Raw genomic sequence first — 16189 nt, 5'->3', positions numbered from 1 at the left:
AAGCATTCCATACCCTTAATACTCTGAGTAAAGAAACTACCTCTGATATCTGTCCTATATCTATCACAATATAGGACAGATGTCAGAGGTAGTTTCTCACATTTTCTGACCTAATTAATTATTTTATTCATTAATACTGTACAGAATCCAATCCAAAGTACTTAGAAGTTGTGACAATGATGTATTTTTAAGAACAAGAACAGACCTGTCAAGGGATTATAGAATTATGTAAAATTATGAAGTGAATAGATCAGATAAAAGCAGGGAGGTTGTTTCCACTGACAGTTGAAACTAGGACAAGAGGGCAGAGCCTCAAAATTAGGGGGAATGGATTTAGGACTGAATTGAGGAGGAACTTCTTCACACAGAGGGTTGTGAATCTGTGGAATTCTCTGCCCAGTGCAATAGGCTCCCTCATTGAATGTTTCTAAAACTAAGATAGATAATTTTATGAAAAGTAAAGGAATTAAGGGTTACATAGTGAGAGGGCAGGTAAGTGGAGCTGAGGCCATGAAAAGATCAGCCATGATCTTATTGAATGGCGGAGTGGGCTCGAAGGCCCAGATGGCCTACTCCTGCTCCTAGTTCTCATGGTTCTTAAGGTAATGGTTCTAATTAACTGTATACATCCTGCCCTGGGTTTGTCATACCAAAATGCAAACCTCGTATTTACCTAAATGAACCTCTATCTGCTATTCCTCAGCCCTCTGGTTTGGTTGATCAAGATCTCATTGTACTCTGAGATAACCTTCTTCACTGTCCACTATACCGCCAATTTTAGCATGATCTGCTAACTTACTAACCGTAGCTCCTATATTCTCAACCAAGTTGTTTACATAAATGATGAGCAACGGTAGACCCAGAACCGATCCTTGCAGCACACCGCTGGTCACAGGCCTCCAGACTGCCTCCGAAGTTCGAGTAGAAGATGAGGAAAGTTATAAGAGAAACTCTGCTCTAATATGTCAGGAGAGCTGTGGCTTTTAAAGTACATTTTTAAGTACAATTTTGCAGATAATTTATATTATACTCTAAACGTGGACATTGAACAAATTAAACACACACACTTTCAAAACTTTATGGCCAGAGTTTACAGGCAGAGTAAAATTCACATCATGAAAATGGATACTGCATACTATGATCCATTGTACATTGATATCTTGTCACCATAGCTCAATCTTAATGTTCTTTCAACTTTTATTCCAGTTCCATTCAAACTCCAGGAAGGGGAAGTCCGCATTCTCTCACCTGATCATTGCCAGTCATACTTCGACACTAAAACAATTACTTCACGAATGTTATGTGCAGGCTATGAACCTGGAACAGTGGACTCTTGCATGGTAAGGGTGGAGGGAGGGTGTGTTAGGTTTAAAATAGTAATAACAGGAAATATTTCTAACTTACGCACCATATTTAGATTGATGTCAGGCACACTGTAAACACAGGGTGAAAGTGAGATCTGCCGATGCTGGAGACTAGAGTCAAGAGTGTGACGTTGGAAAAGCACAGCAGGCCAGGCTGTATCCGAAGAGCAGGAGCAGGAGCAGGAAACTGATGAACGGATTTTGTGTCATTTAGAGACGTCGATTTTCCTGCTCCTCGGATGCTGCCTGGCCAGCTGTGTTTTTCCAGAACCACACTCTTGTCAATGTAAACAAATAATTGCTGAGTTGTGTGAAAGTTATTTAGCCTCATTAATGACATGCACGGACAATCAAGCCAGGGATTGGTAATTAGAACGACTATTTTGAATTTCTGCCATGTGGGGGCAGGGCGGGTGGGTGCAAAAGTAGCTTTTGCATCTATTTGTTAGGTTTAATTGATTCACCCATCTCTGTGAATAATAATGAAGCTAGCCTGACAGCAACATGTGCTACTGGTGGTAAATTACCCACTTCACCTTTTACCTCTCCTCATTATTATCATCAGCATCCATCCTCCTGGAATTGTTTCTTGTGAAAGCCCAAATCTCATTGCTGTGGAATTCTGTATAGAGTATTGTCAATGACAGCTATTAAGACCATAAAAAATACAACAGGATCAGGCCATTTGCCCCCTCAAGCCTGCTCCAACATTCAATAGGATCTTGACTGATCCAACATTCCTCACATCTACGATCCCGGCTTCTCCCTGTAACCCTTGATTTCCAAACTGATCAAGAATCTATCTATCTCAGCCTTAATGGACTCTGCCCCAGAGCACGCTGTGGCAAGGAGTTCCAAAGACACTTTACCGTCTGAGAGAAGAAACTCCTCCTCATCTCAGACTTAAATTGGCACCCCTTTATTCTGAGACTATGCACTTTCCCATGAGGGGAAACATTCTCTCAGCATTTACCCTGTCAAACCCCTTACAAATCCTCTACATTTCAATTAGATCACAGCTCATTCTTCTAAACCTGGTGTGTACAGTCCCAACCCTGATTAGCCTTTGTTTAAAAGACAATTCCTCCATGCCAGCAATCATCCTAGTGAACCTTCTCTAAAGTGCCTCCAACAAAATTATGTCTTTCTCTTAAGAGGACAAAAACTACTCAGAGTGCTCCAGATGTGGTGTCACCAGCACCTTGATAAGACCTCTCTACTCCTATCTGCCAACCCTCTTGAATTAGGGCCAACATTCTATTAGCCTACCTGACTACCTACTTAGCCTGTGTTTCATGTACAAGTACCCTAAAGTCTCATTATCTTGCAGATTTGTTAATTTTATCTCCACTTAAATAACATTATGTTCTTTTGCTTTCCCACTTTATACTCCATTTGCCAACATTTTGCCCATTTAATTAACCTATCAATATCTCTCTGTAAACTGAGTGTATCCCTCTCATAATCTGCTTTTCCACCAATTCTTTTTGTGTCTTCTGCAAATTTGTCTACAGTACATTCAGTTCCTTCCTCCAAGACATTAATACATTTGTAAACAGTTGTGGACCTAGCGCTGATCCCTGTGGAACCTCAGATTATATAAAGGAAGCAAGAGGTCAAAGTGAACACAAGCCCCTTATAAAATGAATTTGAGGAGATAGTTTGGGGAACAAGAAAATGGCAGATGAGTTAAACAGATATTTTGTATCAGTCTTTCAGATGAAAACATCCCATTAATACTGAAAAATATGAGTGAAAAATTAAGTATCAACCCCATCACTAGAGAATTAGTATTTTAAAAAAAACAATGATGCTTAAGGCAGATAAGTCCCTTGACCCTAATGGCTTGCATCCTAAGATCCTAGAAGAGGTAGCCACAGAGATAGTGGATGCACTGGTTGTAATTTTCCAAAGATCACAGCAGGAACAGCAGAAATGGGAGCAGCAGTAGGCAATTCAGCCCTTTAAGCCTGTTCTGACATTTAACATGATCATGGCTGATCTGATCCTGGTCACAACTCCACTTTCCTGCCTGCTCCCCATTGCCCTTTATCCCACTTTTCATCAGAAACATATCTATTTCTTTCTTCAAGTTGTTGATTGATTCTGCCTCCACTGCATTCTGGGACAGTGAGTTCCACAGATACACAACCCTCTGAGAGAAGTAGTTTCTCATCTCCCTCTATATCCGTGAACTCTTATTGGACATTGTCTTACAAGGGAGAACATCTGTTCAATGTCCACCTTATAAATCCATTTTAGCATTTTATATCCCTCAATAGATCCCCCCTTCATCTTCTGAACTCCAGCAAGGCAGGGCCAAGTGGCCTATCTCCTATTCCTATTTCTTATGATCTTATTCAGGTCAAGTGTTGTAAAGTGAGATTGGGTTGTATAGGTGCATGATCATCAATGTGAACATGATGTGCTATCCTGTGAAACTCTAGAACTCTATTAGTTTTAATTTTAATTCTATTAGAATTGTTTAAACTAAATGAAGTGCAAGTGCTTTTGTTTGTCCAAAATATTAAATTCCATTGTCAATATTGTCTCTGATCATCAGGGTGACAGTGGAGGACCTCTGGTTTGTGAACAACCTGGCAAGAGATGGACATTATTTGGTTTAACCTCTTGGGGATCAGTGTGCTTCACGAAACTCATTGGACCTGGTGTTTACAGCAATGTAACTCATTTTGTTGAATGGATTGAAAGGCAAATCTACATCCATACATTTTTATAAATGCATCAAATGCCAGTGAACAGCATCGGAATTTAAACCTCAAATAGCAGAAACCTCAAGAAGCAGAAATGTGGCAGCTCTCAAAGACTGCAAAATTATCTACATGATCATTCCCCTTAGCAAGCACCACATCTCCCATCCCCATTCACTGAGTGTTCAACAATGTCATTCATAAGGAATTACCACACCAAACTGCTCTCAAAGTGATGGTTTCAAATCTCTGGGTTGTTATGGGAACAATTGTTGTTAAAATTTCACTCAATAAACTCCATATTTCTGAGAAATGCTTATCCTAGTACATAATGCACCAATAAACCACTGCTCCCTTTTGAAATTTTGCAGCACATACATTCCAAAGTTTTACAAGCATGGAAAGATATGATTAGATTCTTCTGGGAAGTGAGGTCAGCATTTGTTGTTCAGATTGTTTGTGGACAGAATTTTTTTGCTACCTCTAACTTGAGTATTTGAGAAAGCTGCTTCTGCATTCTCCATGACACTGCCCCACACTGAGGATGCTGATGAGAGACAAATTTATTTCACATTTTACAGAACTATTTCTAGGATGGGTTTATGTTGCATCAGTGTGTAACTGTGAACCAAATGTATTGGAGTTGTAGATGGATTTCTACACGAAGTCAGTGTAAAGCTTTTCTTATAATTATTCCTTGATAACTGTGTACAATATTTCTAATATGTTGACATCAAATGCAGTTAGTATCTTATATACTGATTATTTAACTGGAATACTAGTTAAAAAGAAAATACCAGCAGTAGGCATTCTCTTCCCTAAAAGTTTTAGTTGCCAACTTATGTGATTTGGAAAGAAGTGTTCAATTGTAGCCTAATATATTAATTTTTAAGAAATGAGAAAGATTTGATTTTGTAGCTTGAACTGAGTGATCATATTGTAATTGCTTTGACCTAATGCTATATATATATAGAAGTTCTATTCCATTTTAAAGTAGGAAGCAACTATCCAAAAAGTGAATAATGTGCACTTCTCTTGAATTTGTGATCTAGTTTCATTACCACATAACTGACCAAGAGTAGAAGTGTCTTGTGATTTTTTTAAATGAAATTTCAATCAAAAACAAATTTGAGCATTCTGTATACAGGGTCACTGTTCTAATTCTAAGTATGGACTTTGTTCATTATATTAGCATTTCAAACTGCTCCTATCCATTGACCTTTGAGTTTGTCACTATTTTCAGTGTGAAGGATTTCCTGTGTAAAATGTGAATTTTCCTTCAATAAGGAAAGCTCACATTTGGAAATCAGTTCAGTCTGCTACTTTATTCATAACAAGAATGAATTAAATTGGAGACTTATCACTTTTTAAAATCCAGGGTCTCTCTCTCTCTGTGATGTCAGTATTCATCAAATGTGAAGTGAATAAATTGAACTTTGTTCCTGTTTTACTTTTTCTAAGCTACCGTAAGTGGTATTATTACTTATTACCACTTTTCAAACTAAAATTACTCTTATGCCAAAGTTTTGTTTCAGCTTGCTTTGTATTTACATTGGGTTTTTGTGTGGCAGCTTGCTATTCAAGTCTGAGAATAAATACTACACTGTGATAGCATTATACTGTTGAAAAGTGCCATGTACTTTGTTCCTGTATCATTTCTAAACAAAGACATTTCAGAAATGTCTGCAATGTTCAATGTAACATTCCATGTAAAGATGATACAATGCTTGTAATTTTATAAAATATTTTTATATTGCTTTTTCTATAGGTGCAGATTTCAACTTTCTGCTGTTGTGTGGCCAAACTTTAAATAGATTGGGTGTTTGCACTTTGTGATGTTGTAAATGACAATCAAAAAGCAAACTGCTGGTTGCCAGTATTGTAAACAGAAGACATGGGCTTACAGTACAAGCTTGTTCTATTTAACAGCACCAGTTCAAATTCAAACACACACATTTTAACCTCATTTCAACTGTCAAAACATTTTCTAGGAAACCTTATTCCTGATTTTAGTGGATTAAGATCTAAATACTCAGCCTGCCTTTACCTGATCCTCCAGGGTAATTTACTGCTTGGCTTGGTTTGGAGTTTCTATCACTTAACTAGTCATTCATAACACTATATTTTTGTTCATTACATCACTGATTCCTTCATTAAGCAGGGAGTTGGAAAACCTGAAGGAAGCAAACATATGCAATTATTGCCACATTTCAAGTTAGTCTCTTATCTCACTCACACATTAGAGACAATTAAATCTTCAGGATAAGATCAGAAAGTTCTAAAACAAAGCTTTGTTTCATGACTAAAAGATGGTGGTTGAATAAGTGACCATTAGTATAGTTTAAACATTAACTGGATGGCAGTGCAACCTTTTTCTTACAACCTTAATTTATAGCCTAGTAGCATGGGATATGATCCACTTAATTAAATTGATAAAAGGTGATTGCAAAGATGATCATATTCGATTAGTTCTCTCTTTTAAACACGAGGTCTTTTGGCTTCAAAGTTTTGACAATATTTTTGACAGCATTGCCAATCTAAACTTTTCTGGAATTTTTTTATGCAATGTGGGCATCGCTGGCTTGGCCAGCACTTATTGCTCATTCCTCATTCCTTTTGATCAGAGTGTCTTGCTGAGGACACTATAGAGGCAACTACATTGTTGTGGGTCTGGACTTGCATGCAGATTTCATTCCCTAAAGGAAAGTTGGTTAATACAATAATGGTTATAAATTCACCATCAGAATAGCATTTAATTCCATTTTGAAAAATTGCTTCATCATCAGCCATGATAGAATGCAAATTTATCTCTGACAATAGTCTGGGGTTGGAGATTACTAGTCCAATGACATTAAAGCTACACCGCAGTCATGTCAATTTCCTTCTAATTTTTGCTAGATTCGTTAAAGCACCCACTGATGAGTGTGGTATACTTTGGTTTCACAGAATCATTAATGTGCATAAGGACGTTTGGCCCATTGTGCCAATCTTGAATATTCTTCCCTCTTGCTCCAAAGTTAGTTTATATTTCATTGCATTAGTTGTACAAATTTAATTATTGTGACTTTAAACAGAAATAGAGTGATACAATTTAATTGTAAAGTAGTTAAGATTGTAGTTAATTGCTGGTGAAGAGAGAACAACTGTTTTAGTTCTATATTGTGTAGTAAGTTGTCTTCATATTTAATGATACCATGCTGCAGAGTAATGGTTTTGGTTATTGTACAATGCAAGATTGTTCAGCCAGTTGTATTCATGCAAATTCTAAAAGTTAGTCCTACACCCCTGCCTTTTCCTGATAGCCCTCCAAAAGTTTTGCGAGATAATTAACCAATTTCCTTTAGAAGGCCGTAATTGCATTTACCTCCATACTTTAAGGCAGATCATTCTAGATTCTAACATTAAATACAAAACACACTTTCCCTCATGTTGCTGATGATTTTTTTTGTGCCAATTACTTCAAGTCTTGTGTCCTCTGATTTCAGTCCTTCTAATGGGAACATTCATCTTTGTCTACTGTGTCTATACCCCTCATGGTTGTCAGCACCTCTAGCAAAGTTTCTCCCATTTTTTTGGATAAAATAAGTGTTTGCAGAGCTCTGCAGCATAGGCTCAGCTAATCTCCTCATAGGCATTTACGATGGCACGCTACCTGTATTCTTTTCCCCTAGCTAAAATAGGGTACAGAAATACCATTTCTCATTTGCAAATCACTTTTTGTTAAAGGATCGAGTCAAAATTATAAACGTAAGTCACAAAATGTAAATATAAGGAAAAGCTACAAACACCAAAATGATGGAATGTTCACCATATTTGTAATAAGACAAGATTTGGTTAAATCTTAGGCTTTTGAGCATTTGTCAGCACTGAATATCGTTTTTCTTAAATATTGATGGATTTCTCTGTAGATCCAGTATTTTATTTTACTTCAGATTTCTGTTATTTGCAGTTTTTCCCCTATTATGTGAAGCTGTGGCCCTATTGTACTTTAATGTGTAAAAACTAATAAAAATACCTTAACAATGATTAATGTTTGATTACTTTATCACCCTAAAATAATAGGTTACAGGACAAGTTTGAGTAGTAATACTTTCTAAAGACAGCTCTTTACGTTTTTCTGATGGTATGTAATCATTTGCTTCCAACAAAGCAATCCAAATATCTTGTTAATATCACAGCAAAATGAATCAAATTTGGACCCTTAATAATGCAATAAAGACTTGGATTTATATATCTTCTTTCATAACTTCAGGACTTCTCAAAGCACTTCTGAAATGCATTGACTGTTCGCAACAAACAAAGTCCATTCATCTCCTGAGCTTGCCCAATCATTAAATATAATAATGGCCGATCTCCTATTTCAACTCATTATCTGCCTGGTCCTCACATCCCTTCATTCCTAAGTCTAAGTCTTGAATATATTCAATGATAGAACATTAGTAATGCCTTGTGGGAGTTAATTTAAATGATTCATAACCACTAATTCCTTCTCATCTCAGTAGTCAATGATCAACCATTTTCCCGGGGCTATGCCCCTCTGGATAAGATTTCCCATACTGCAAAATAAAGGTCTGTGTCTGTGCTTAAGGAATCTCTACAGTGCAGGAAGAGACCTTTTGGCCCATCACTGATCCCCTGAAGAGCATTTCACCCAGATCCACCATATTCCTGTAATCCTGCATTTTGCAATGACTAATCTACCTGCCTGTACATCCCTGGACACCATGGGACAATTTAGTGTGACCAATCCACCGAACCCACACATCTTGGTACTGTGGGAGGAAACCATAAACCCTCCCTATTCATGTACCTGTTCAAATGCCTTTTAAATGTTGTAATTGTACTCACCACTACTACTTCCTCTGGCAGTTCATGTGGAGTATCTTCCTCCCATTTGTTGGTTAATTGTTCAACATCATTCACGAATAGAGTGTAAAACTGTTTTTGGTAATTACAAAAATACAATGTCCTGTAGGGAAGGAAATCTGCAAGCCTTACCTGCACTGGACTGAATGTGACTCCTGACATGCAGCAATGCAGTTGCCTCTTAAACTCCCTTTGAAATGCCTTAGAGTCACTTGGTCATATCAAAAGTTGTTTCAAGACTGGCATTAAATGGCTACCTTGTTAGCAAAATACTGCAGATGCTGGAAATCTGAAACAAACACAGAGTGCCAGAAGAACTCATCAGGTCTGGCAGAAACTGTTGAGCGAGAAACAGTTACTTTCCAAGTCCATAATGACTCTTCTTCAGAACTTCAATCTGCCTTCTTAATTGACTGTTTGCATATGTGTTCGTTGTACAAGTGAAATAAAACTGAACTTGAGCATTTAAAAATGCTGTCTTTCAAAAAACGTTTGCTTTTTTGTATTTTTCATACCAAACAGCCTCCCCATACTATGCTCCATGTAACCAGCATGTCAATCGCTCGCTTAACTTGTTTCTCTGTCTCTGCAGGTTGATTGCAGCCTCATCACAACTTATACTCCCAATCAATAGTGTACTGTTAGCAAAGTTGGTTTCATTATTAATGATTTAGCTGAAAAGACCAAGATTATAGATGGCAGATGTCAAAGTCCAGGCACTGATCCTTGTAGCACTCTGATGCTTACAGCTTACCTTCTTGAAAATACCCCACTTATTCCTACCGTTTTCTGTCTGTTACTCAATCCTCCATCCATGTTATTGAATTACGCCAACTCTATGAACCCTCTTGTACTACAATTTTTATATGGGACCTTTTTGAATGCCTTTTGGAAATCAAAGTCGATGGAATCCCCTTTTGTGAAAGTATATTGACTTCGAACTTTAAACATTACAGCATGGTTAAACAATGTTCAATGTTTCCAAGTCAACATTAACTAAACAAAAGAAATGTTTTAAGATACAAAAATCCCATTATCACAAAGTTCAAAATCAATCTAAAAATTGTCAGATTACATATGTTACAATGTTTAAAGTGTAGTAAGCACAAAGCATCCAGGGTAGCATCAAAATATCTGGCAAGTCACTGAACTGAAAATTTTATACAAGCTAAGTTGAAATAGTTTATTTGTCCTACTAAGCCACTGACATCAGCATTGTTTCCATGAAAGTATGGGAATCTGTTGTTATTTTGAAGGCAGGAAATCAGACTTCATACTTTTAATCTGAACACCACACACTAAATAATATAATCTGGCCTATGAGCCTCTCAGTGTAATGGACAGTAACCTGCTGTTGCACCAGTGTCAAAATAATGATGGGAAAACTTTACTCATACTTTCCAAGATAGGTTTTTCAGTCCATCATTCAGAATTCTGCACTTATTTTAAAATATGCTGTTACACATTGTTTACAATCCTGTGAAGTCAAATATGCTTCAATAATTGACTTGTGGAAACTAATGTGCATTTCAACAACAATCTGAATATTGAAACTGACAAACAGACATACAGTTGACATATAGCATAAAACAGTATAATTATAGAACATCTTGTTCAAAGTGATAACTATATCATCATTGATGTATGATTTTTGAATGTCAATGGTAAAAGCTCAGTACCAATTAGCAAAGTTGATGGAAAAAAACAAACACTATAAACAATAATTCGAACAAATGAAGAAGCGACGCTCCGAAAGCTACTGTGCTTCCAATTAAACCTGTTGGACTATAACCTGGTGTTGTGTGATTTTTAACTTTGTACACCCCAGTCCAACATCGGCATCTCCAAATTAAACAAACAAATGAAACATCTTTGTACAAGCTTGTCTGGGAATGTAGTGGAGGAATACATCATGTTTTTATAGAATACAAAGAATGCTATTAAAATTGTGAAAGAAAGACAATATCTCAACAGGCTGATTCAGGATGAAAAGTTGACATATGTACGATGGAAAATCTAAGTGATTTAAGGATTATTAGCATAAAAATTGATGTGATGTGTGCTAATTGCTTCTGCTTTATCAGTTTTGGATATTTATTGTAAATAGATTTGACTTAAAACATTTTGGCTTTAGAATAGGAACAAAATTACACACATCTTGAAGAGTACAGAAGCCCTTGTAAAGACCATTTTAAATTTATTTTGCTTTTTAAATTGGAGGACAAACTGTTTTAAAACCAGTATTTTAAGAACTGCTACACATTTTGAAAAGACTGACACTTAGGCGAACATTGTGTAAACAGCTGTTTGAACAAGTAATAATTGCTGGAAGTGTTCAGCAGGTCTGGCAGCATCTGTGGACAGAAATCACAGTTAATGATTTGGATCGAGTGACCCTTCTTTAGAACTGATGGTAAGTAGGGAAATGTCAGTTTACATGCAGAAGGTAGGGTAGGGGAGAGGGTAATGTGTAAACAATAGGTGGGATTAGAGCCCAAAGAGAGAGAACAGTTGGGCAGACAAAGGTGATATTATTGTTCTGGCCAGGAGGGTCAATAGCTGCTAATGGAGACCATTAGTGGCTAACAATAGATAGTGTGTAATGGCAGACAAGTCCAATTTTTATATGGGACCTTTTTGAATGCCTTTTGGAAAGCAAAGTCGACTGAATCCCCTTTTGTGAAAGTATATTGACTTCGAACTTTAAACATTACAGCATGGTTAAACAATGTTCAATGTTTCCAAATCAACATTACCTAAACAAAAGAAATGTTTTAAGATACAAAAATCCCATTATCACAAAGTTCAAAATCGAAGTCCTGGTGTGTGGGGTTGGCGGTTAGGAAATGGGAGAGTTAAGGCCCTAAAACTATTGAACTCGATATGGAGTCCAGAGGGCTGCAGGGTTCCCAAGCAGAAAATGGGATTGAGGGATGACTGGACCAGCGTCTCCTGGAAGGAATGGTCCCTGCGAAGGCTGACAAGGGAGGGGAGGGAATAGTGTGTCTGGTGGTGACATCCTGCTGGAAGTGGCAGAAATGGCAGCTGATGATCTTCTGGATGTGGATGCTGTTGGGATGGTGGGTAAGGGCAACAGGAATCCTATTGCTGTTGCAGGAGGGAAGTGGGGGGAGGGGTGTGAGGGTGGAAGTGCGAGAGAAAGGTTGACAACGATGCTGAGGAAGCCTTGGTTGAGGAAGAAAGTGGACATTTCGGAGACTCCCTTGTTGAAATTGGCCTCATCAGAACATACTTGCAATAGAGACAGAGGAACAGGGAGAATAGAATACAGTCTTTACAGGAAGCAGGGTGCAAGGATATATATTCCAGCTAGCTGTGGGAGTCATTGGATTTACAGTGGATATTAGTGGCCAGTTTATCCCCAGAATTGGAAACAGAGATGTCAAGGAAGGGAAGGGAGGAGTCAGACATAGACAAGGTGAAAGTGTGGGTGATGTGGAAATTGGAAGCAAAATTGATTAACTTTTCCAGTTCCGGGTGAGAAAGGGAAGCAACACCGATGATATCATTGAGATATTGGAGAAAGAGTTGTGGGGGGGGGGCCTTAATAGGACAGGAACAAGGAATGTTCCATGCACCCCACAAAGAGACAGGCATAACGGGAGCCCCTGCACACACCCATGCCCACCCCACTGACCTGAAGAAAATGTGAAAGGTTAAAAGAGAAGTCGTTCAGTGTGAGGATGAGACCTTGCGAACAAGAAACTTCTTCTTTTTCTTCAGGCATCAAGGTGCACCAACTCGAAGATACCCATGGCCCTCTGGAACCTTCCTCCCCTAACCCCACCCCATCCCTCCTAAGCTTCCACTCTCGGAGGCTAAACATTCTCTGCTCAGCAAAGGTCTGTTTTATTCCTCTGTAGCTCCACCTGAATGAATTTCGGGCACGACATGACATAGAACTCTTCTGTCGTCTTCGCCTCTATGCCCTTTTTTTTTAAGACAAGAGTCCTCTCCCTGTCCTACAGACCACTTTGCCCAGCTCCAACATTTTCCATACACCTGGATCCCTCACTCTGGCCTTTTACCTGCACTCAATCTGTTCATTAAGAACTGCTAATATGACACTGATTGCCTCAAATTTTCTGCCCCTTCTCATGCAATCCAACCTATCTCCCTCTGAACTGACTGCACTCCATGTGCTTAGACCCAAACCTGACTTTGTTATTAAGCCTGGCAATAAGGATGGCGCTATCATAGTTTGGTGGACTGACCTCTATATTATAGAGGCTGAGCGCCAGCTCTCAGATACCTCCCCTGAGCCATGACCCCAGCATAGAACATTAGGTCATTGTATCTACAGTCATTGACCTCACTTCATCGGGGAATTTCTTCCACCCCGCCTCCAAATTAATTGTCCCCCATTTAATTGTCCCAGGGGAGATGTCAGGGGTGGGTTCTTTACCCAGAGAGTGGTGGGGGCATGGAATGCGCTGCCCGTGGGAGTGGTAGAGTCAGAATCATTGGCGACCTTTATGCGGCATTTGGATAGGTACATGGATGGGTGCTTAATCTAGGATAGAAGTTCGGCACAACATCGTGGGCTGAAGGGCCTGTTCTGTGCTGTATTGTTCTATGTTCTAACCCCTCATAGAATGCTTCTACTGCCTTTTGAAAGTCCACAAACAGTAATGCCCAGGCAGACCAGTTGTTTCAGTGTGCTCCTGCCCCACACAACTCATTTCTTTTTACCTTGGCTCAGTCTTTTCTCCCCAGTCCAGTCCCTGCTCACATACATCAGTGATTCCTCAGATGCTTTAAGCCAGTTTTGGAATTTTCTGTTTTTGGGTTCCAGTTGCCTCCTCTTTACTGTGGAAGTGCAATACCTTGCTCTGTCCATCTCCCACCAGGACAATCTCAGGGCTCTCTGCTTCTTTCCAGAGCAAAGGCCTGAACTGTCTTCACCACTACCACCCTCCTTCGCTTAGCCGAGTTTGTCCTCACACTCAACAACTTCTCTTTTAACTCCTCTCAGTTTCTTCAGGTCAGAAGGGGAGCAAGGGGCACTTGCGTGGGCCCCCGTTTTGCTGGTCTCTTTGTGGGGCACACGCAACATTCCTTGCTCCAGTCCTATTCTGGCCCCTATCCGCAACTCTTTCACCGATATATTGATCATATTATATACGATTCCCCTCTCTCACCCGGAATTGGAAAAGTTAATTCATTTCACTTCCAATTTCAACTCAATTCTCACTTTCACCTGGTCTGTCTCTGACTCTGCCCTCCCTTTAACATCTGTTTCCATTTCTGGGGATAGAGACTGGTCACTAATATCCATTATAAACCCAACAACTTGCACAGCTAGCTGGACTGTACACCCATGCACCTTGCTTCCTGTAAAGACTCTATTCCATTCTCCTAGTTCCTCCATCTCCTTCGCGTATGCTCCGACAAGGTAGCCTCTGAATCATTCACCTTCTTCCTCAACTGAGTCTGCCCCATCTCCTGCACGTCCGCCCTCACCCCTCCCCCACTTCCCTTCCACAACAATGATAGGGTTTACCTTGTCCTTACCTATCATCCCTCCGGCATCCACATGCCAAAGATTATGAGCCACCTTTTCTGCCACCTCCAGTGGGACGTCACCACCAGACACATCTTCTCTTCCCCTCCCTTGTCAGCCTTCTGCAGTGATTGTTCCCTTCAGGGCACCCTGGTCTACTCTTCCTTCATTCCCAAAAGCACCCACACAGCACCTTCCCATGCAATCGCCAAAAGTGTAACACCTGCCCATTTTCCTCCCTCCTCAGTGTTCAAGCGCCCAAACACACCTTCCAGGTGAACCAGTACTTTATCTGCACTTCACACAATCCAGTCTACTACATTCACTACTCACAACGTGGTGTCCTCTACATTGAAGCGTAGACTGGGTGATCATTTCCCAGAACATTTGCATTCTGTCAGCAAAAAAGACCCTGAGCTTCCAGTTGCTTGCCACTTTTACACACCACCCTGCTGCCTGGCCAACATCTCTATCTCAGGCTTGCTGCAGTGCCCCAGCAAAACTCAGTGCAAGTTGGAAGAAAAACATCCCATTTTCTGCTTGGGGACTCTGCAGCCCTCTGGACTCAATATCAAGTTCAATAATTTTAGGTCCTGAACTTTCCCATGTCCTAACCCACAAGCCAGGCCTTGTTACCATTGTGGCTAACAATGGGTAGTGTGCAAACAGTCTCCATTAATAGCTATTTATAGTCCGAGCCAGATTGTTGTCTCCTTTGTCTGTCCAACTGTTCTTCTCACCCTTTGAGCTCTATCCCCACCTATTATTTACTCTTTACTTGCTCACCCAACCCTACCGTCTGCACATAAACTGACCTTTTCCTAGCTACCAGCAGTTCTGAGGGACATTGGACCAAAACTATTAACTCTGATTTATCATCACAAATGCTGTCAGACCTGCTGTGCTTTTTCAGCAACTTATGTTTTTGTTTCTGATGTAAAGCATGTACAGTTCTTTTGGTTTTTATTTAGCAACTGAAGAGGTTGTGAATAAACAGGAGCAAGGGGTTGTGTACAGATGCAGGTGGGTGGCAACAAGAAGTTGATTGTTCTCTGGAGAAGTGATGAATTGTTGATGACAAAGGCCTTTTGCCTGCCCACAACGACGAGACTGGTGCTCAGGAAACAACAGCTTGGACTTGGAACAAGCTAGGGGGAGTTGTTCTGATCTCCACCAGCAAGGGAGTTGTCTATCTATTTACTACAGTTGAAACCAATTTTAAATCTGAAAAGAAAGCTCATCTTTCCTTCAGCAGTTGTTGCAAGCTGTGGTGTTTAATGGTTACATTAGAAACTCTTATATCAGTGAACTAGCCACGTCATGTCTCTTGCAAAACAGCGGAGGTATCTGAAGAAAGGTAACTGAAAAGAAACATTCTGATCAGTATTTACCTTTGGATATAGTCTAATGACTTGTAGTAAATTGTAATTCTTGTTGTGTTCAGAAACTTGATCTGTGCTTTAATCAACCTGGGTCTGCAAATCAGGTATACTGGGGAATTTTGTGCAGTTATTTTAAAACCTTTAACTTTTGTGACAACTCTGAGAATAGTGGGGCTTGATTTTGAGCGCACTACCCCAATGAGTTATGACACCACAATTGAAGGGGTCCGTTCTGCAGTTGGCTTATGGAATCGTACAGAGGTGACTTAACTGAAACATACTAGTTCCTGAGGGGACTTCATGGGGTGGATGTTGAAAAGATGTTTCCTATTGTGGGAGAAC

The 16189-nt window shown here is 39.6% G+C and overlaps 1 protein-coding gene across 6 annotated transcripts in view; it reads left to right on the top strand.

Moving 5' to 3' along the window:
• The window catches only part of corin (corin, serine peptidase), a 266366-nt gene extending 258265 nt beyond the window's left edge, over positions 1 to 8101 (top strand). For 5 of the 6 annotated variants that reach the window (XM_072568771.1, XM_072568751.1, XM_072568761.1 and 2 more), the window contains 2 exons: positions 1207 to 1340; positions 3928 to 8101. In XM_072568771.1, the coding sequence (XP_072424872.1) occupies positions 1207 to 1340; positions 3928 to 4104 (311 nt within the window). In that variant the 3' untranslated portion in view covers positions 4105 to 8101. The remainder of the gene's footprint in view (positions 1 to 1206; positions 1341 to 3927) is intronic. The other variant, XM_072568780.1, reaches the window with a different exon arrangement.
• The last annotated feature ends 8088 nt before the right edge of the window (positions 8102 to 16189 follow it).

Source organism: Chiloscyllium punctatum, chromosome 1 (assembly GCF_047496795.1).
Source record: "Chiloscyllium punctatum isolate Juve2018m chromosome 1, sChiPun1.3, whole genome shotgun sequence".
In the NCBI taxonomy this organism is placed as follows: Eukaryota; Metazoa; Chordata; class Chondrichthyes; order Orectolobiformes; family Hemiscylliidae; genus Chiloscyllium; species Chiloscyllium punctatum.
This window is presented reverse-complemented; position numbering and strand designations above follow the sequence as displayed.